The following is a 19,798-nucleotide window of genomic DNA, read 5'->3' on the forward strand; positions in this document are numbered from 1 at the left end:
CTGATGCGCCCATCTCCATCCTTCGCATATATTCCCCTCCCAATCCAGGCAAATTCAAGGAGCAGGCCACCTCGAACAGCGCCTGGCTGCCCGTTCTGAACTCCAAAGTGCCGGAGCCACGTCCTGGCACTTGCCACAACGACACCGCCACGCTGCCGGACTCCGTGCTGAATTTCATTCGCAAACATCCGCTAATGGACAAGGCGGTCGATCATGAATTTGGCAATCCGGTCTTCTTCAAGCGGGACGTCATACTCACCAAGCTGGTGGTGGACAAGTAAGTGAGAACTGTATTCATTAGCGCCGCCAGCCAGTTGCCAGTTGACTGTCGGTCGGTTTGGCAAGCAGCCAGGAGCACGGGTACTCCGTATCCTTGTTGACATTCGTCCGACCAATGTATGTGTGCACTGACAGTAAAAATAAATCAATTCAATAATAAATTAATAATAATTTGCTAATGTGGAGCATAAGTCTGTAAGGCTTTGTTTTTTATCAAAAATATAATAGCCTAACAATACTTCAATAAAATTTAAAAATTCTAAATGACTTATAGATACTTAGAAAGATACTGAGTTTCCGGCAGATTTATTTAACTCGAAATATGGAAACTCGATTTGTTTTTTCTCTCAGTGCACAGCATCCTGGGCTGGCTGTGTGCTGTCAGTTGTTCTGGCAGCGAAAAATGTTTTTTCTTGGCCGGAATTTGTGTGAAAAGTGCCGCAGGATGTGTTTTCAGCTAAGCGCTTTCCACTGACGTTGCCATTCTTGTCTTTTTTTTTCGCCTCGTTCTTTTTCGCCGCAGGATACGGATCGACAAGCTGAACCAGGAGTTCCTAGTGTACTTTGTGGCCACGACGTCTGGCCACATCTACAAGATAGTGCAGTTCATGCACTATGGCCAGCGGCACTCGAACCTGGTGGACATATTCGAGGCCTCGCCGCACAGCGAACCCATACGGGAGATGACCCTCAGCCATAAGACAGGATCCCTGTACGTGGCCACCGATCACCAGGTGAAGCAGATCGACATTGCCATGTGCGCCCGCCGATACGACAGCTGCTTCCGCTGCGTCTCGGATCCCTACTGCGGCTGGGACAAGGACGTCAATGCCTGCCGTCCCTACCAGCTGGGTCTGCTGCAGGATGTGGCCAACGAGACGTCCGGAATCTGCGACACCAGTGTGCTGCGCAAGAAGGTCACCTCCTCCTATGGCCAAACACTGCACCTTTCCTGCTTTGTCAAAATGCCGGAAGTGCTGCGGAAGAAGCAGACACGCTGGTACCATCACTCCACCGAAAAAGGACGGTGAGTATTGCAGAATAGCATCTTTCATATATATATATAGATATAAAGGATTTCCACTATATAAATAGGATATCTTTGATTTGATTAGATTCCTCTTGCACTTCTTGACTATTATATATTTCTATGCACATTCATTCCACATTATCCCCCCGAGTATCTATTAATATCCATCAATTGACTAAAAACATAGTTTTTACACTTAACATTTTTTTAGAAATATGATATAAGACAAGTATAACATTGTTTCATTGCGCGCTAACCCAAGCCCATAAGTTTCAACACTAGGAAACATTTCAAACATATAACTTTAAAGCATTGTATTTGGAGCTATTTTGGGGGGAAACCCTACACCATTCGCGCTTATCCGAATCGCAGATCTCTGGGAAAATTGAAAGCGAATAACGGCGGGGGGAAAATGTGTAAGCGATACGCCGCTTCATCTCACTTAGCCGTGCCAATGCTGCGGTAAATTGACACTTTAAAATGCGCTCGAAGTCTGCTTTTTGGCGTTTTCGCCACTGCCGGTGCCCAAGTAATGGAAAAACTTTCAACTTTCCAACTGAATAGTCGACGCAGTCGAAGTTGAAGTTCGAAGTCTGTGTGTCTCGCGCACACACTTTATATTGATTTTTATTGTGCGTCCTCAATGCGAATAGAAATTGGAGAATCCCCTGCGCTATCGCAGCAGCCATCTGAAAAGCCATCTCTCTACATCTGTCTCTATCTCTTGTCTTCCATCTCTGTCTCTCTCTGTGGTAGCTATGAGGTGCGCTACACACCCACCAAATATATCGACACCAACGAGGGCGGTCTGGTCCTCCTGGCGGTGAACGAGGGCGACGGCGGGCGGTACGACAGCTACTTGGACGGCACCCTGCTCTGCAGCTACGGCGTCACCGTGGACGCCCACAGGTGAGTCAGCTCAAGAATCGCAATTGAGGTGGTTGGAAATGCCATTGACTAACCAATTCTAGCTAATATCAAAGGTTATTCAAATATAACTATCTATCTTCTTAACTAAGTGAATATGATATGAATATTCCATTTATAAATTTGATGAATAAGTCTAAAAACGGAAACAAAATGATATCTAACTTAAATTTTATTTTAAGAACTAAAACTTTTCTTTGCGCATTTTAAATGGCATTCAAACAATAACAACTTATCCCTATCTTGATATCATGAATATTTGAATATTCAAATTCATTCACTACCTGTTTGTTGTATAAAAATAACTATACAGAGTCACAGAATTGATACCATATTCTAAGCACTTATAAATAGATTAACATTAGAATAAAGCTATGTTGTTAAAATAGGAAAATATCCAACTTGGCAGCCCTGCCGACACGAGATTTTCCCACTCCCCGCCAAGCCTAATTTCCGCGAAATGTCAGAAACTTATTGTTCGCTTTTCCCATTCAGATGCTCGCCGCCATCGCAGAAGCAGGACTACCAGAAAATCTACTCGCATTGGTGCAACGAGTTCGAGAAATACAAATCGGCCATGAAGCAGTGGCAGGCCAAACAGGAGGTGCGTATCCTGGGAATATATATACAATATATATATATTTGGGCTTGGGCGCCAGCTGCCGTTAATTGTTTTAATTAATTTTTCGGCGTCAGGTGCGGGGGTGCCTTTTGAGTTTTAATTATTTTGTAATTCGCTGGCAGAGATCTAAGTGTTTTCCCCGCTTCTTTCCACTCTCCCTCGATTTTCGCCTTATTAGCAATGCGGCCTCAAGGACAAAACAGGACCAATCAGCAGCAATGGAAAGCATGTGAATGATGTGTTCAGCAACGATGCTTTGGTCTGACCCAGAAGTGAGTATCCTTGAGTCCTAGAAAATAGGACAACACATGCTATCTTTGGTCCCTGCATAATCAGAGTACTGGAAAAAACATTCCTAAATCATGAATAAGTTCTTTTAAGATGTAAGGCAAAAAATCAATAGCAAAATTTAGCATTTCGAGTAAAAATGAAGACTTCCAATAAATTAACTGCATACTTGGAAACATTTTAAATCATTTCACTGTTAAATATACAAAAAGACAATTATTATTTTATTTTTTCAATGAAAGTAAATATATTTTACATAAATAATTTTTGAAATTCTTGATATTAGCAGTGTTTTTTCGCAGTACACCCACCCATCATCGACTGTCCCCGCATAACCAACCAGTAGTTGTAGTTCTAGCAGTAGTAGACCCTGACGAAATCTAACCAAAAATGTCCTTTGTCCATACCCCCCACCACCCTGCCAACTCTTTTCGGCCGCTGCTTCTGCTGATGATGCGCCCCACAACTTGTTGTTGGTGTCCTGCTGCCCAGAGTACTTGTACAGCTTTGAGTTCTTGTCGTCGGCGACGGAGGGCGTGGCCAGCGCCCACCGCAAATTGTACATTTTCGTGTTCGTGCTTACCATATTTGCTCGCTTCTAAAGTTTCTAGTTAAAATGTAAATGTAAGTTGAGTGCCCATGTAAGACAACCCACACGAACCTCCTTTCCGTCCACTTTCCGATCTTACTTTCCATATATCTAAACATATTTGCTTTATTTGGGTTTATTCTGATTGCAGGCGCAGAAAAGCAGTAAGCAAACGAGGAAAATGTGAAGAACAAGTATAAAAATGGGACAAGAGCCGAGCTGAGGAAAAACTATGAGTAAAGAAAATGATTACAGAATGGAAAAACAACCACTACAAAGACTGAAATTTTTAAGCTTTTAAAATCGACAATATTTCTAATAATTTCGATGCGTTTTTTTTGGTCATGCTTTCGTTTCGTTTTGAGATGTTGTCAGCGTCAAACTGAATAATTTTCGACATTAACTAACTGATATACAAAGATGGAGTAAACGAGAAAAGTTACTAGCAAAAGGATCCTGCCATAAGTCAAATGGAAATTACGGTTTTACACTCACACAAAGACACACCTACAGAAGAAACTATTTCTATTTCGAGCTAAGGTTAAGCTAATCTAACGATACGGATACAGATATGGATATGGATACGGATACAGAAACCGAAAAAGATACAGATACGGATACAGATTGAGAAACAGACACAGATGGAACTGCAACCACCTAAGTGAGAATCTGACCTAAGGCAATGTATTTACACCAAGCTCATGAGGCGCAACGCAACGATTCGATTATGTTTTCCATTTGGTTCAGTTTCCGGCAACTCGTCGCTTGGCCATTTCGGGTTTGGGGTTGGGAAGATCTTAAACGAATTTGTATATTACTTAGCCATATTTGTTCGACTAAACTAGCCTAAGATATACATATACACGATTAGCAGTCCCTGTTTAGGTCATAGACATGTACCGAACCAACTTAATACGATAGCCAAAACCAGAAACGGAAATAAAGTTTCGGAAAACAAATGACGCACAGCATGAACGGCTATATGGGATATGAAACTATTTAGCTTAGGGCGACTTGTACATAGACGAGCTTTAGATGATAAGTATGAACCAGCGTTAGTTTTGATTTTTACTCGGCTACGATTATGATTTGGAATTCTCTATTCGGCATTAACTCGCTCTTGTATAGATTGTGCGTTGGCCTAATGTTTACGATAAGCAATACATAGTTATATATGCATATGCGTAATTATAAATAAATATAGACACATGAAGTTACTGCATTGAGACCAACATGCTCATGGTTACTTACCCGTACTTAGCGTAGGTAAGTTGATGTGTGGCGCGTCATTTTTTTTTAGTAATATTGCAGAAATTCATTCTCACGAAAAAAAAACAAAAATTGAAAAAAAAAACTCAAACACGACTCGTTGCATTTAGTAAACATATTTATATCCGCGAAAACTGCCATAATAAAGCAAAAATCAAGGAAAATCCAAACGCTTCACTCAGCCCGAATCTAAAATAGGTTTGTTCAACAGGAAAGAAAATTTAAATAAAAACATGAGGGATAAAGGAACGGAATCTCTTAAGCATTATTGTCACCCAAACACACACACACTCTAAATATTTTTCTAAGGATTTTTTCTGCAAAAGTTTTTAATGTTTTCATCTTAGGACAACAAAAAGGAAAAAAAATAAACATTTTAGCATTGCAAACTGGCATTGCCATTGTAAATGAACTAAACGGAAACCACAGAAAAATAACTATTACAAAACAGATATTTAAAAGCTACTAATGCTCTGAGCTTCTAACTTTAATGGATGAAATGTTTTTGCGTTGCCTTTAGTAGTGTTTTTTTGTTTAAACGATTATTGTAAATAATTTAAAGATTATGTGAAATGTTTTGTATGACAATCACATGATGTTGAGTAAAAAATATAACAAAAATAAAGCAAAGGAGGAAATTGAATGAAAACTCTAAAAACAAAAGAACAAAAAAAAACAAGGAAAAAATATGAATCCAATTGCCATTGCGCAATTAAGAATGAAAATAAATATTAATTGAGTACTTAACGAAACATTCACTGTAAAAATATTAATACAAAGTAAATAAATATTCGCGGTAAATATATATATACATAAATAGATAAACGACTTTTACAAAGTATTCATACAATAAAAGAAGATTTGCGCTTAACCATCATTCGAATATACCAAGTTCAAGGTTCCATTTGAATCATTTCAAACGCAGATTCCCGAACTATTTAAATAATTTCGGAGAACAACAAATCAGAAAAAATGAAAGAAATTATGAAAACAAATTAGGTGTAAACACATAAAAAGTAAAATGCAGTAAATAAATGTGATAAGATTCTTTAATAAGCAAAAATTGAAACTGGTGTGGACTTTTATTTCGGGAGGCGACTGTAGAAGGGGAAACAAGGGAAACTGTTCTTAGTCGAATTCGAATTCGGATACTCATAAAACACAACCTTTATTCATTTCGAACGAGCAATATTCTGGAGAGCAGTAAGTCACAGCGATAACAAGAGAGTCTGGAAACGAACATTGTGTTTCACTAGTCGACTTTCTGATACCCTTTTGCAAATATAGATCCCATTGGTAAGTACCAACCAGTCAAAGGATTTTAAAAGGGTTACTCGCGAACTCATTTCAACAAGCATAGCATAGCATCATAATATTGACTTTATTAAAATTAAGAATAAATATTATTCCACAATTAATAAAACGTAGTACCCCCCTGTGACAAACGCTTCATTATAGTAGGCCAATCCAAACTTCAACGAGTAAGAGCAATACTAAAACATATGTATGCCGTACACGAACCTTAATCCCATTTTCAATTTTACTGTGTAGTATTAAACAAACCGCTGCGTCGCATTGATCATAATTATATATGTACAAGTAAAAAAGCCACAAATATGAGTATTTTGAGACTGGTGCTGCAATTCCTGCTCTTCAGTTTGGTGCTGGTTTCGGGAAAGTTTCTCTATCACCGGAGCTACAAATACTCCCCGGAGCTGATAGCCGAACTGAAAGACTTTGAGAAGCTGATTCCCACGGTTACCATCGACGAAGTAGTCGCCGAGCATATGATTACGGATTCCGGATTCCGTAAGGCCATTAAGTTTTTGCGCAGCTCCGATTTCAAGACGCTGCAGCAGCGCATTGAGTCTCTGCCAGAAGTTGTGGATCTAATTAATTTCGTGCACCTCAATGATACGACCCAAGAAACAGTGGAGAAGTATTGGTATCGTAATAACACATATAACAGGCTTCGCAGGTCGGCTTATCTTAGGGAGCAGATTGTTTTGGTGCTACTCGAATCGAGTTCAGAGTTCACACAGTTGAGTTCGTTCACCAGTTTCGTGCGTGAAATACTAACGCATTTGCCCCGTGATCGATTTGTGGCCCTGATCAATGAAAAGCGGCAGAAGAGTGCCTTGTTCGCCAAGTTCTATCAGGCACTGAAAAGTGCAGAGTTCAAGGCGAAATCCGAAGCGGCATGGGTAAGATAAGATAATATTAATAAGATATTGCTTGTATAAGCTTCAAGAATCTCTTCTTTTTGGAAGTTCATGGTCATCCTAATTTTTTCAAAATTTCCTTAATTTTGTTTGATTTCAGAAAACCAGCAATGTACAGAGCGTTGTTCAAGAACTTTCGCGACACGCAATCGATGCCCAGGATCTGAAAACCATAGGTTACGAAGTCATCTCTTGGGGTCCGAACACATTGTGAGAAATTCCCTTCGAGTTAAGGCCAATAAAATGTTGCGGTGAAGCTAATACGACTTGGGTACGGTCCAGTTCTATTGGCTAGTAAAAAATATATATGTACGTATGTGGCTATCGAAAACTCCAGCTGGGCTCCGTTCTGGCCAAAAGGTCAACTGATAAACGTTAGCCGGAAAGTGCAGTAAAAAAAACCTAAGCAAATAATTCAATATGACAAAGAGCAAACCGACACAATGCCGGGTTGCATTTCATTTTCCGTATTGATAAATGGAATGGAATATCGCTGCTTTCGCTCAGACGCACACCTGTCAAAGCCAGACGCAAACACACACACGTGCAATTTAATTTGTCTGCATTTTTGCTGTGTCTATGTTTCCTGCCATTTCATGGTGGTTGTTTCAATTATTTTATTGTCGTACTGCGATAGTTTCGAATGCACTCCCCGGAGAATTGTGAAACCAATCCCGAAACACCACCCACACATGCAAGCGTAGACCATGTGCGTGCATATGTACATACATACATATGTATGCGAGTATAGTCACACAGCATGAGTTGACACATGAAAATTGCATGCAATTAATTGCCCGCTGGCGTACTTGTACTCCGACTTTGGTTCGAATCGAAATCAATATGCAGACTGGGCAAACAACTGTTATTAGACATGATATGCCATGCAATTTGCCCGCCAGTTACTGGCCCATAATCCCAGCTTTTAGCCCTCTGGTTTAGTTCATTTAATAATGGCCTAAACGTAAGTACAGGTCCTAGATATCAAGCGTGTAGTACTTGCGGGATTCCGTGGTGGCGATACTACGATTTTGCATGCAGTAAACGTCAACGATGTTCATTCGGTACTCCGGGTTGTACATCGAGTTCTTGATGTATTCCATTGGGTTTTCCGGCTGCGGATATAGAGTGGCCAATCCGCGTCCAAAGGCGTACGAGAATATGGCCTCGGCAATCTGCAGGCTGATGCACTGGATTTTCCTCATCGGCGGATACACATTCCGCTTCTCCAGGTCACAGGGCCAGACCAAGCTGGCCAAACGCTCGGCGGCCACACAGAATGCCTCATCCGGAATGTTTGTAAATCCGGCCAACATCACGCCGCAACTTATTCCAGCCACCAAATAGCTACTGGTGCAATGCCCCGGCTGATACCATTTGTTGGCATACTTCAGCGGGGGAAGCTTCGAGCCCGAGATGAAGATGCAATGACCTTTTGTGTAGGAAAAAGCATCCTCCGCAGAACATTCTGTTTGCTCGAGGGGTCTTGATAGTGCAAATATCACAGGTTGATCGGCGCTCTTCTCCATGGCACGCAGGACATCGGGGGTAAAGGTATTCGGCAGCGATGACCCACCCACAAGGATGTTGGGCTTCAACTCCTGAATGGCCTCGACCAGGTCGAGGATCGGATCCCTTTGGTTGGCAAATTCCAGAAGCTCTTCGGGTATATCCTTCCTCCCCAGTACTACCAATCCATTGGCATCGAAGAACCAAATCTTCTCCCTGGCCTTCATTTCGATGAGACCCTCACGTTTCAGCAGGACCATACACAATCGAGCCATGCCAATGTTAATGGCTTCGGCGCCGTAGAACAGGAATACGTTGGAGGAGAAGAAGACTCTCTTCAATCGGTTGCACACTATCACACCGGCCAGAGCAACTGCAGCGAAGCACTGAAAGTCCACGTCGACAATGCACTGGCGTTCGCGGTACAGCTCCAATTGCTTCTTGGCCTTCTGGGCCTCAAAGTCCTTGCACAGGATCAGGGCACGTGGTCCATACTGCTGCATCACGGACAGTGTGAATTCCTCGAACAGCTGGTCGTACAGTTTTTCTGAGCAACGGCGCTCCCGCAGGCCCGTATACATCGGATCGTTCAACAGTTCCTCATTATTGGTACCCACATCCAGCATTACGGCCAAGCAATAAGCCGGATGAATGCCGCCATAGACGACATTCTGATGCAAGTTGGAGAACAGTATGGGCATCTCGTCGACACCCAAGTCACCCACACTCAGAACAGAGGCACCATTGCTCACCAGCAGGCAGCGAACGCAACGGAATGGCCAATTAGACAGGATTTGCGAAACGTGCCCCAGATCCTTAATGCAAATGTAAAGACCCTGGCCCATCGAATGGATCATCCTGTGGACCATTAGCAGATCTATCGAGCCCGAGGCATCCGTCATGGGTACAAAGCGATCGGGATTGGACAGCAAAAGGTAGTAGAATAATCGCCTATTTCGACGAGACAGATATGTCAGATATATATACTGTTGCACGTTATTGGTAAATGACTCGAGGAGATTACTGCAGATCTCCGCCTGTTCATCTATAGTTCGCACTGCCACCGGAAGTAGTCCGTGAATGGATAGCACTCGCCTTTCGTTCAGTGTGAAGGCCAGTCCCTTGTTGTAGTTGGACTGGTTGAGCATCCATAGACCATCCACCTTGGATCCGCTCAGCCGCGTGTCCATTTTCCAGAAGGTATCCATATATCGGGGCATATAGTCGAGTATCTCGGTCTTGTCGTAGTTGCTCACGCACTTTAGCTCCTTGTTCTTCTGCAACTCTTCCTCCGCATTGTCCTTCTTTTCATCGTCTTTCTTTTTCTTTTTTTCGGCCGACAGGCGGCTCATCCTGGGCGACTTCTGCATGATGTCCTTGGGCAGGACGATGTTTTAGACTGGGATGTGTTATTGAATGTGTAGGTTCCAGCGAAAACGGGAAGGTGTCTGCGTGTGGGTTATTACTGTCCGAACAAGACCTGAACCAATACTGACGAAGATAGGGTCGCCTGCTTGTTCATCACCCGCTCATTTGCATACACTGAGCAAATAAATGTACAAAATATTTGGCAATGCCTTCGGATCTCAGCATTTCTAATCATAGGTATTCCAGAATGTCCTTACGCGAAGGGATATTATTATTATCAAAATAACAGAAATAGTTCAGTTTGAAAAGTTTCATTTTAAAAGTGTATTGTGTAGAAATAAAAAGTAAACCTATTGTAGATTAGTAGAGCTCTAAAGTAAATTATCGTTTTAGCAATATGAATTATTTGAGGCTAGATTAAGTGCCATTAACATACTTTACAAATGGTAGATTTAATAATGCACGCTCGTAATGCGATCACCACTTTAAATGTAATTAATTTATATTTTCCCCCAGTGCAGCAATCCGAAACGTAGACCGAATTCTAGACCGCATCAAGCATCGCCATTCCCCGCGCGCTTCGCCGCATCCACGTCCACATCCACATCCGCATCCACATCCAAATTCACATCCACATCCACATCCGCAGCCACATCCATCCGTCCCACCGGGCATTATGCAAATTGTGTTGCGCACTTTGCGGCGACCTCAAACTCGGAGTGACATCCTAAAATGTCGCCACTTCCGCTTCGGATCTAGACCCCCATCCCTTTGCCACTCCCCTTCCCCGTGACGGACAAGTTTGTCAGAATTTTGATGCAAAATATCAACAATGTCGTGGGCTTTTGGGTTGGTGTGGAGGGGTTTTGTTCAGTTTGGGGGCAACATCAAAAGCACGCAGACCGTGCCAAAGTCTTGGCCGCACCTTTTATGCTAAATACGCGCGACAGACAACACAGCCATTGCCATTTGTGGCCATCAGAAGTGCACTTGGCCAGCGGAATCTTAAGTGGAATGGCAACCGAGTAATATTTTTTGGCCCCAAACGGAGGGGGGGGGACGTGGGGATTGAACAGAAACCGAGCTGGGGAGCATGGCTGAGCATTAAAAAACAAAAGGAACCGAATGGCCCGGCCATAAGCGGCTTAATTTCCTGGGAAAATTTCTGGATCTGGGGTTGTCCAGCCACCCAGATGCCACCCATTCTCCCCATTCACCACATCCACATTCCGATAAGACTAACTGGGGGGAATACAAAAATTTAAATACAGCAAAATTCCATAACTAATTGGAAGTGGAAAAGCACAATACACACTACGGACTGTAGTCCTTCCGAAATCCAATTATCTACTGAGATGCACAAAACTGTGTGGGAAAGGAAAGGAAAGCCGGCTGGTGTTGAAGGATATGTGGTTGGGTCGTAGGTTGTTGGTGGCTCTGGTGGCTTTGGTGGCTTGGTTGGGTAGATGAATGTGCATCACAAGTTCATAATGAAATCAATTTTCAATCAATCGTTCGCATTGCAAAGTAGCAGGAGCAGCAGCCAGGTTGTGTTCTTCCCAGCTCTCCTGGGCGATACTTTTGCTACTGGCTTGTATCGGTTTATTTGGCTGCCTGCTGCTTGCTCCTTCGTCCTTCTGCTTCCTTCGTCGTTGGTCCTTTGGCCAGTCGGACATTTGCACTTTTTTCGCATTTGCAGTTCCAGTGGCTTGCTTGTTTTTTAGCCCTTCGCTTTCGGCCACGGATGTGCTACAAATTGAATTTCTGCCGCGGGACACATTAAGCGATCGCCTGCCTACGGCCTTTGGCATTTGAACATAAAAATTTATGCGATTCGAGCGGGATCGAAATGGGAATGGTTGTGGGTGTGAGTGTGAGTTTTGGGGACTTGGGATGTGGGGAATGGGGCTGCAGGTGCAGGTCCTGCACAAAGAATGTTTATGCGTCGTTTATACCGAACAATTTGAATATTTTATGGACAAAATTCGATTTCGGCTCCCTCTCGTCCAGTACGTGCACTAAAAAAGTTTTGCATATGGAAATTGATTTCCTTTGACCACACATACCCGTAGTACCCGTGCATGAGATAGTCGATAGTCCTGCTATAAATACTTGTGCGTCCATTTCCATGTCCATGTCCCTGTCCAGTTTTTGGTCATTCACACGCACGCTTAGGCAATGCCAAAAACTCTGGTCAATTCGACGCTTGACAGTTGTCAGCCAAATAGAAAAAATAAGGCAAATATACGCCGAGAGCAAACAAAAAAGAACAAAAGTAATTTGCACCTCTACGAAAAAGTTGCGAGACCTGGCAATTTATATGCACCACGTGGCACTTTTGGAGACCAACAAGCTCACAAAATGCACAAAAAAAAATTGTTATATCAAATAATTAATCTAAAAAGAATACCTTTCACAATGTATAAGAGACTAATTGAAAATAATTGCTTAGTTTATATGCTATTCATTTTAGGTAATGTCTTTAATAGTCTTAAAAGTGTGTCATTTTTAATTGATAATATGTATATTTATTTCCATTAATTGATGAGGTACACTTCTATTATTTTTTTTTTTTTAATTTTAATGCCATTAAATATTGAAAAAGCTCTATTCTTTTTCTCCGTGTGTTTGCACACAAACAATAGCTGGCCGGCATCTTATTATCGAAATGGTCGAAATTGGTCAAATTTTTACTTTGAAAACTTTAGCAGGCCACAAATCAAATCGAATAAACTCCATATGGATTTAGTCGCATTTCCAGCTAAAATATTCACCAAACTAATACAGAGGCAGTCAGCTGGCAAAAAAATGAAAAAATAAAATAAAATAGAAAAAAGTAGCAGGAGAAAAAAGTGGTAAGCCCTTGGGGGAAATTGTTGCAGTTTATCAAATGTTTTCGCATCGCATGTCGTGGCCAGTGCATTTTGGCATTTTTATTGAAATTCCCATTTATGCAGCGCTGTGGGCATTTAATGAATGTGTCACACTATTTCACAATTTCGGCATTAACAATTTGGATAATTTATGGGCCTCGACGGGTTAGCGGGCGCAAGTCGTCTGGTGCTTAAATCATTTAACTAAAATGCGAAATTTAAATGCTCCTGGCGCAACACACTCAAATAAATGTCACATGACTGTCGCTGCTGCTGCTCCTGTTTGCCTTTGGGCCCCCAGGCCTCGCACCGAACAGCTCAAAGTGAAAAGTCTTAAATAAAAAATTTATAAGCTTAATAAAAGCGATGCAGCAAACTCCGATGCTCGGCGAGCAGGGCTGCGAATTTCTGTCGATTCCTTGTTTTTCCTATATATATTTATATATATATATATAAACATATACGAAGCACACACGACAAACTTTCAAATCGGGAGCTACGTGCGTCAAAGCCAAAAAGCCCCAACTTTATATCGCGCTATTTGCCCGCTTTTCCCAACCTCTCCGTTCCATTTTTACCCCTGCTTTTACTTTGGCAACTTCAAAAGACTTTTAGCTTATTTTTTAAGTCCCCTCCTTCTTTTCGATGCTGCTGCCGCTTCTGCTTTTGCTATTTTATTTAATTTTATTTTATTTTATATACTTCTTTTGGCCAAGTTTCTGCTGCAACCGAGTGTCTGGGTGTCGTTGCCTATTTAACCGGAATTTAGTGTTTATTTGGTTTATATCGGAAGTCCCAATGCCCGCGCCATAAATATTGTGGGTGAAAAACGGGAAAAGCGAGTGCAGGCTGGCTGAATTATGTAATTAACTTGTTGCACGCTTGCAAAATGGAGAGCGAAAACTATTCGCAATCTGGGCAAAACTAATCGCATGTATCCGGCAAATAATTCCGCCGCAAACGGAGCCGCATTAGTGGCGAATTAAAGGACCCATAAACACGAAATCAGCGCATGCCAAGCGCTTCCAAGGAGCCGGGTTCGCATAAAAATTGTTAACGGAAGCGAAAATTAATTAAGCCACAGGCCAAGGGCAAAGCACGCACTGCCACGCGATGGAAGGGGTTGGGGAAAAATCAGGAGGGAGTTGGCTGTGGCGGTGGAAATCGGTCATCTGAGGCTGCGGCGCTTGTCGTGGAAAATATTGAACGCCTGCCTGCTCTGGAGACCGAAACGCGCTTTTAGACGTGCTCAAATATTTGCCAAACGTGTCAAAAGCGCCGGAACACTCTGCTCTCCACTTCGAAGGACCTGACCGGACCGTACTGAATTGAACAGAATGGGATGGGATGGGATGGGATGGGATGGGGGGCATCCCCAGTTATCCACATAGCCCACTACCCCGAAAATAGCGAAAACCCCAATTGATTGAAGGTTGCGCAGGCGGGGCAGCAGTCAGCAGTCATCAGTCGTCGATGACCTGTGTGTAAGGACATAATTTCTGTTTTTGTTACGGTTTACTGACATCCTTCGCCGGGACAGGAGATGGAAATCAAAGCCAAGCCCGAAATATTGATTGACAAGTGACGGTGGGACAAGTTGGCGTGGATAAAGCGCATATCGATTGATCTGTCCGTCTATAAATAACCAATATCGTAATCAAAACGTCACGGTGCGGGGAAAAAACGTCACAGATAAATAGGCATTTATTAAAGTTAGCTACCTTAGCCGAAATTAAATCCATTAATGCGATTGGTGGTGCAGTTTAAGTTGCATGAACTCTATTATTTATATACATCACAAAGCGTATAAGTAATTATGAATTTTTTCTCATTATGATTTTATTAGATTTACTAATATATACTCAAGATTGAATAATTTAAGAAGCAACCTCTTAATTTAGTATTAGAGACTGATCGACTGTATCTATGTATCTTTATCTTGCTTTAAGTATCTTACTAATCTGCTGACGTTTCGATTTCGGGGACATGTACCCAATTAAACAACGCTTTTTGCGACGTGCAACAAAAGTGGAAACCAAGCTGGCAAACGAAAACATTAAATGTGAAACAGATTACAAGGCACCCAAAATAAAAGAGGCATGGGTCTGCGGAATCCAGCTGCTGAATGTGGCAAGAAGTTTTTGGGGACAGGCCGCCGCCCGGCAAGGAATCGGGCCTAGACAAGTTAATTTATGGCAGTCAGTGAACCATCCCAGATACTACAGCCAACGTCTGCTGATGCCACAACTCAAAGTGCTCCCTGCAGCCCGGTTGGGCCCCCTCCCCCCGTTTTCCTTGGGCTTTCGCACCATGCAATCCCTGCAATCGGATTTACCACTTTGCTCCGCCACTCTCTCTTGCTCTACGATTTTATTTCATTTTTTTTTTTTTTTGTTTTCCTGCGCTGCGGCTGTTTGTGCGAAAACTTTTGCTAATTTGCGGTAATGTTAATGCTGAACTTTGCACAAAATTAGTCAAGTTCTTGGCGCGGCCAAGTCGACTTGGCGCTGCGGATTAAGCGCCATGTTACGCCAAAAGTGTTAAGTTGGAAATAAATGTTGACACTTGCGGTAAAGCGGCGCTCTTATGCCGCAACATAAACAAAGGGCGCCTGGCCAAGAAAATCACTTTAAAACACATGGCGTTCGGGGGGCTAAAGCCAGGCAGCATGAAATTAACTGGCCTCCGCGTCCTGCCAGGATGCACTGCACCCTTGCCCCCGCTTGCCCCATACTCTTCCCCCTCCTCGTCCTGTGCGACGGCCCCAGGTGCGTGTGTACCGCTGACTTCGCCGGACTGCAGTTAATTAAGTCGCCGCCAACTTGGGCCGAAGCCACCTTTATGGCAGCTGAGGTATGCCAGGAGCTCGCTGAAGTATTCTGGTTGGGGCAAAATTAATTTATAAGTTCGGTCCGCTCGACACACTTGGGAAAAACCCCATAAAGGTGGCTCGGATATATATGCAATTTACCTGATAAATACTTTAGCTTTTAAAATGGCATTGTCTTTTAAATCTTATATTAATACCTTAAGTTAACACTTAAGCCAGCTAAATAACTTAATACCAAGGAATTTGGTATTTTAAGGGATCACTAAAAAATCAACAATAATAAATAAATTAACTTAATATGAAATAGTTAAACGACAGTGTTGAAACTAGTAATTAAGATATGATATTAATACTAAAGCTTATCAAATTGTACTGAATCGAGTTCATGTAACTTTTCACTAGCTTAGGCGAAACATATTTCAGTGGATCACGATCAGATGGTCGAAACTAATTAAACAATTATGAGCGACTCAAATCGAATTAGCTGTAATTTCTCGAAGTGCAGGATAACTGGCATGGCCAATTGTTTACGGCTCCAACCGACAAACTGACACCGGCAAAGTTTGAGCCCTCGAAACTTTGCGCTCCAAATTCATAAAGTGTCATACGTTACGGTGGAGTCAGTGGAGTGCCTTAGTCTGGGCCAAGTTTTAATCAAGTTGGGGGCTTAGTCAAATAATTTATGTAAAAAATTGCGGTGCAACTAAAGTTTCGGCCGGCTGACGTTGACAACGATGGGATACAATTATTATTGGTTTGTAGGCAGAACAATTTACACGCTGCGGCTGTTGGGTTGGGTTGTAATAAATCAAGCCAAGTGAATAAATCATATCTGAAAACGCGGGGCGAGGACGAGTGTGGAGAGTGTGTCACAGTTGACACATACGGCAAACGGCGACGACGACATGAAATAATGACATGAAAATTGACAATTTTATTCCTACTTAACTTGCTGAATGAGCAAATGAATACATCAGCCGGAATGTGAGTGTGCGGGCGCACATATGCATGTATTCACATATTTTATGCACAGTTTGACAAGCGAGCGAGCTGGAAACGAGACCTGAATGGGCGCCTGAATGAGCGATTGACTGACTGACTGACTGACTGGCTGGTTGGCTGAATGACTAAATGACTGAGTGACATTCCCGCCAGCTGTCAAAGTGTGTGAGTAGTATCACACTCAAACACCCACCAAATAGGGGTGTGTTTCGGGTGCGCTTTTCTTTTTGATTTGCATCGACGGAAATGCAGTGGTCCAAACCGCCCACAGGATACCCGCCCATTTCCATAATTTACGATTCCGTGGACTCCTAAGGCAGCAAGTCGTGTTTTATGGCCTATTCGAAGCGAATGATAAGCCACATAAATCAATATTTTATATACTTAAGCTAGAGGATGCACTTAAAAAATAGCACTAAGAAAAACCTTTAAAAGTTCATTATGTTTACACATTGCCTCTGTTAGCTTTTATAACTTAAATGTTCTTATGTTCAATAATTTTAAACTTTTTTTTTAATATTATTTTCCGAGTGTTGTGACCTCACTTAGCTGCACCTCGGTCATGAATTCCCCCAAACAAGTGAGTGTTTTTGTTGAACGTTACTGATTAAATTAAATAATCGCTCGGACAAAACGATTGTCAGAGTCTGGAATGGTCTCCAAAGTCTCCACAAAACTGCGGGCGAAAAAGTACCGTGAGAAGAGACTGTCAGAAGTTCAGAATCGGTACAGAAGCTCACATCGCCAGTATGAATCGCGGCCAGCTTTTAGTTTTGTGCATTTTTGCCACTGGAATTTCCCTTTCGATGGGTTTTCCCCAGGACGATCTAATTAAGCCGGGTAGTGACGAATCGGATGTGAGTGGCATTGGCTTCGTGACGCTCGACGGAACGGCCAGCGAAGAGAGTGACGAAAGCGACCAAGGCAACGCGTCCGATGATTTGATATTTTTGAGTCGCCAAAAGCCAAGTCCGGTCAACAATTCCGTCGATTTGAGCGCCTTTGTGGCACTGATTCCTCTGCAAGAAGTCCAGTCCATTGCTGCTCACTATTATCATCATGATGCGGAGTTTCAAAGGTCGTACGCCTTTCTCGCCAGCAGCGATTTCGCGGACATCAAGCGGAAAATACTTCAGCTGCCGGAAGTGCTGGAGTTCACCAACTATCTGGGTAACAATGGACTAGATGTCGTCAAGGTGATGCATTCGGTGGCAGGAGTGTTCAAACCGTCCATTCTGAGCTCCGCAGCGGTCAACGGTGCGTATGAGTAATGATTTTTGTCTTAGTAAAGATTTCCTTTAATTATTGGTATTTATATCCATAAAATCCACAAAATAGAAAGTGAATATTAAATAAGCATTTATTTATTGTCTGAAATCTACTGAGAACTATTTCTGCATTTTTCAGAGCCAACAAAAGTCACAACCACCGAAGATGGCAGCTCCGCCGCTGGAGAAGCACAAACTGGCCTCCATGGAATGGTGGAGAGGGTCCTGGAAATTCTGCCGCAGGACCAACTGTACGCCCTATTCTTCGACGAGTTTGAGAGCAACAAACAGTTCGCAGCATTTGTCGACAGCATTAGCAGTCCAAAGTTTGCCAAGATTTTGAGCGGTTTGCAGGTGAGCTGGGAAATCCCGGGTCCACCATGTGGTAATTGTATTTCAGCCAGGGGACACGCTTTGTTTGCTCGCTGGCCCCACTCCTACGGCTACGCGTATGTTTGGGGAAAATTGTTTAAAGGAATTCCATTCGATTGCCAGCTCCATAATAATTTCCAAGAGGGACGTGAGAAAAATTCCCGATTGCTTTATTGAGTTTTGGCCAAAAAGGTATAGGTTAAAAGTGGGCAACCTTTATATGCGATTCCGTATACAAATCAACTTCCGTTGATGCCTACGAATTTTCAAGTGCCACCGCCTTTTTCTTTTTATGCTTTTTTTTCGGCCACATTTCCCAGTGTTTTTCGTTTCGCCTCGCTTCTAATTGGCAATTGAGCTGGCCTACGTGAGGCACATATTTATGAAATCAAATCGACAGCCAGCAGGCAATTTATATTTATTTTTCCCAGCCCCATAACCATATATATTTATCAGCCATTCCGATGGAGAGTGTTTCTGATAATTGATTTCGCCGCACTGATTCACGTCTCATTTTCATCATTTCAGAACTCAATGCCGTTGCGAAATCTACTATTTGTCCTGCACAATAACAGTATCTATGTGGAGCGGATTGTGGAGTCCGTAAAATCGTATCTATCCATTTCCAGTTTTTAGTTTGCCTAAGTCTTAGGGGCTTGTTTTAAGCTCGCTGTGGCAAATAAACTGTATGAATTAGACAAACTTATTCAAGTATATGACCTTTATATCATTTCATCCTAATTTTGTTGACTAACAATTTGGTAAGTATGTTATCACTGAGTGTTCTGTTTATCTGCCACTTTTTGCCCACCACGAGCATATGAAATTGGGCTCCCCATTTAGTGTGTAATAAACGGAAGGGGAATTCTTTAAAGACATTCGTTTGTCCTGTTGGGTGGGAAATCGATGGGAAGTGGAATTATTTAGCAGCAAGCGCGGAGGCCTCCGGGGAATTGACAACGCCAAAAGAAACTTGGGCATATTAATAACATTGCAGGCATCCCCAAAAAAGGCAGGCAAAAACAAGAGGGTTAAATGACGTCAAAAGTTTATCTGCGAAAAAAGTTGCCACGGCTGTTGGCCCTGATTTATGCCGCCGAATGCCAGGAGACGCCTTCAACGGCGCAACGCAACAGTTGCAACTCTCTTAATGTCGGCGTTTATTTGAATAAACTCCAACTTTGATTTCACAGGCAGCGAGCACGGGCAAAAAGTTGCAAACTTTTTCGGTTAACTGATTTTCACACAGACCCACACCTGCAGCCTCGCGCTTTTCCGCTTTTCCAGGCGACGCGAGAGGTGGAGCGGGAAAAACAAAAAATTATATCCTTCTCGCGCCCCCCAGGAGAC

General features: G+C 42.6%; 4 protein-coding genes across 7 annotated transcripts in view; 3 read left to right on the forward strand and 1 right to left on the reverse strand.

The window, feature by feature from the left end:
• Window positions 1-6,066, forward strand: part of Sema2b (Semaphorin 2b) — a 45,235-nt gene extending 39,169 nt beyond the window's left edge. For 2 of the 4 annotated variants that reach the window (NM_001144208.2, NM_001274095.1), the window contains exons 10-16: window positions 49-277; window positions 803-1,306; window positions 2,066-2,218; window positions 2,732-2,840; window positions 3,037-3,130; window positions 3,639-3,770; window positions 3,887-5,071. In NM_001144208.2, the coding sequence (NP_001137680.1) occupies window positions 49-277; window positions 803-1,306; window positions 2,066-2,218; window positions 2,732-2,840; window positions 3,037-3,123 (1,082 nt within the window). In that variant the 3' untranslated portion in view covers window positions 3,124-3,130; window positions 3,639-3,770; window positions 3,887-5,071. Of the gene's footprint in view, window positions 1-48; window positions 278-802; window positions 1,307-2,065; window positions 2,219-2,731; window positions 2,841-3,036; window positions 3,131-3,638; window positions 3,771-3,886 lie in introns of all 4 variants that reach the window. The other 2 variants (NM_001274096.1, NM_001038863.4) reach the window with 2 other exon arrangements.
• Window positions 6,067-6,551: 485 nt separating this feature from the next.
• jtb (jetboil) lies at window positions 6,552-7,491 on the forward strand. The gene is made up of 2 exons (NM_137282.3): window positions 6,552-7,208; window positions 7,327-7,491. Exons 1-2 carry the CDS (start codon window positions 6,621-6,623, stop codon window positions 7,438-7,440), a joined length of 702 nt encoding a protein of 233 aa, NP_611126.1. The 5' UTR covers window positions 6,552-6,620; the 3' UTR covers window positions 7,441-7,491.
• A 668-nt stretch (window positions 7,492-8,159) lies between these two features.
• Window positions 8,160-10,262, reverse strand: CG7848 (uncharacterized protein). The gene has a single exon (NM_137283.3). The coding sequence runs from the start codon at window positions 10,103-10,105 to the stop codon at window positions 8,204-8,206; it is 1,902 nt and encodes a 633-aa protein (NP_611127.1). The 5' UTR covers window positions 10,106-10,262; the 3' UTR covers window positions 8,160-8,203.
• Window positions 10,263-17,518: 7,256 nt separating this feature from the next.
• On the forward strand, window positions 17,519-19,153 carry CG4409 (uncharacterized protein). Its single transcript, NM_001103867.3, has 3 exons — window positions 17,519-18,065; window positions 18,216-18,430; window positions 18,977-19,153. Exons 1-3 carry the CDS (start codon window positions 17,558-17,560, stop codon window positions 19,082-19,084), a joined length of 831 nt encoding a protein of 276 aa, NP_001097337.1. The 5' UTR covers window positions 17,519-17,557; the 3' UTR covers window positions 19,085-19,153.
• Window positions 19,154-19,798: the final 645 nt, after the last annotated feature.

Source organism: Drosophila melanogaster, chromosome 2R (genome assembly GCF_000001215.4).
Source record: "Drosophila melanogaster chromosome 2R".
In the NCBI taxonomy this organism is placed as follows: domain Eukaryota; kingdom Metazoa; phylum Arthropoda; class Insecta; order Diptera; family Drosophilidae; genus Drosophila; species Drosophila melanogaster.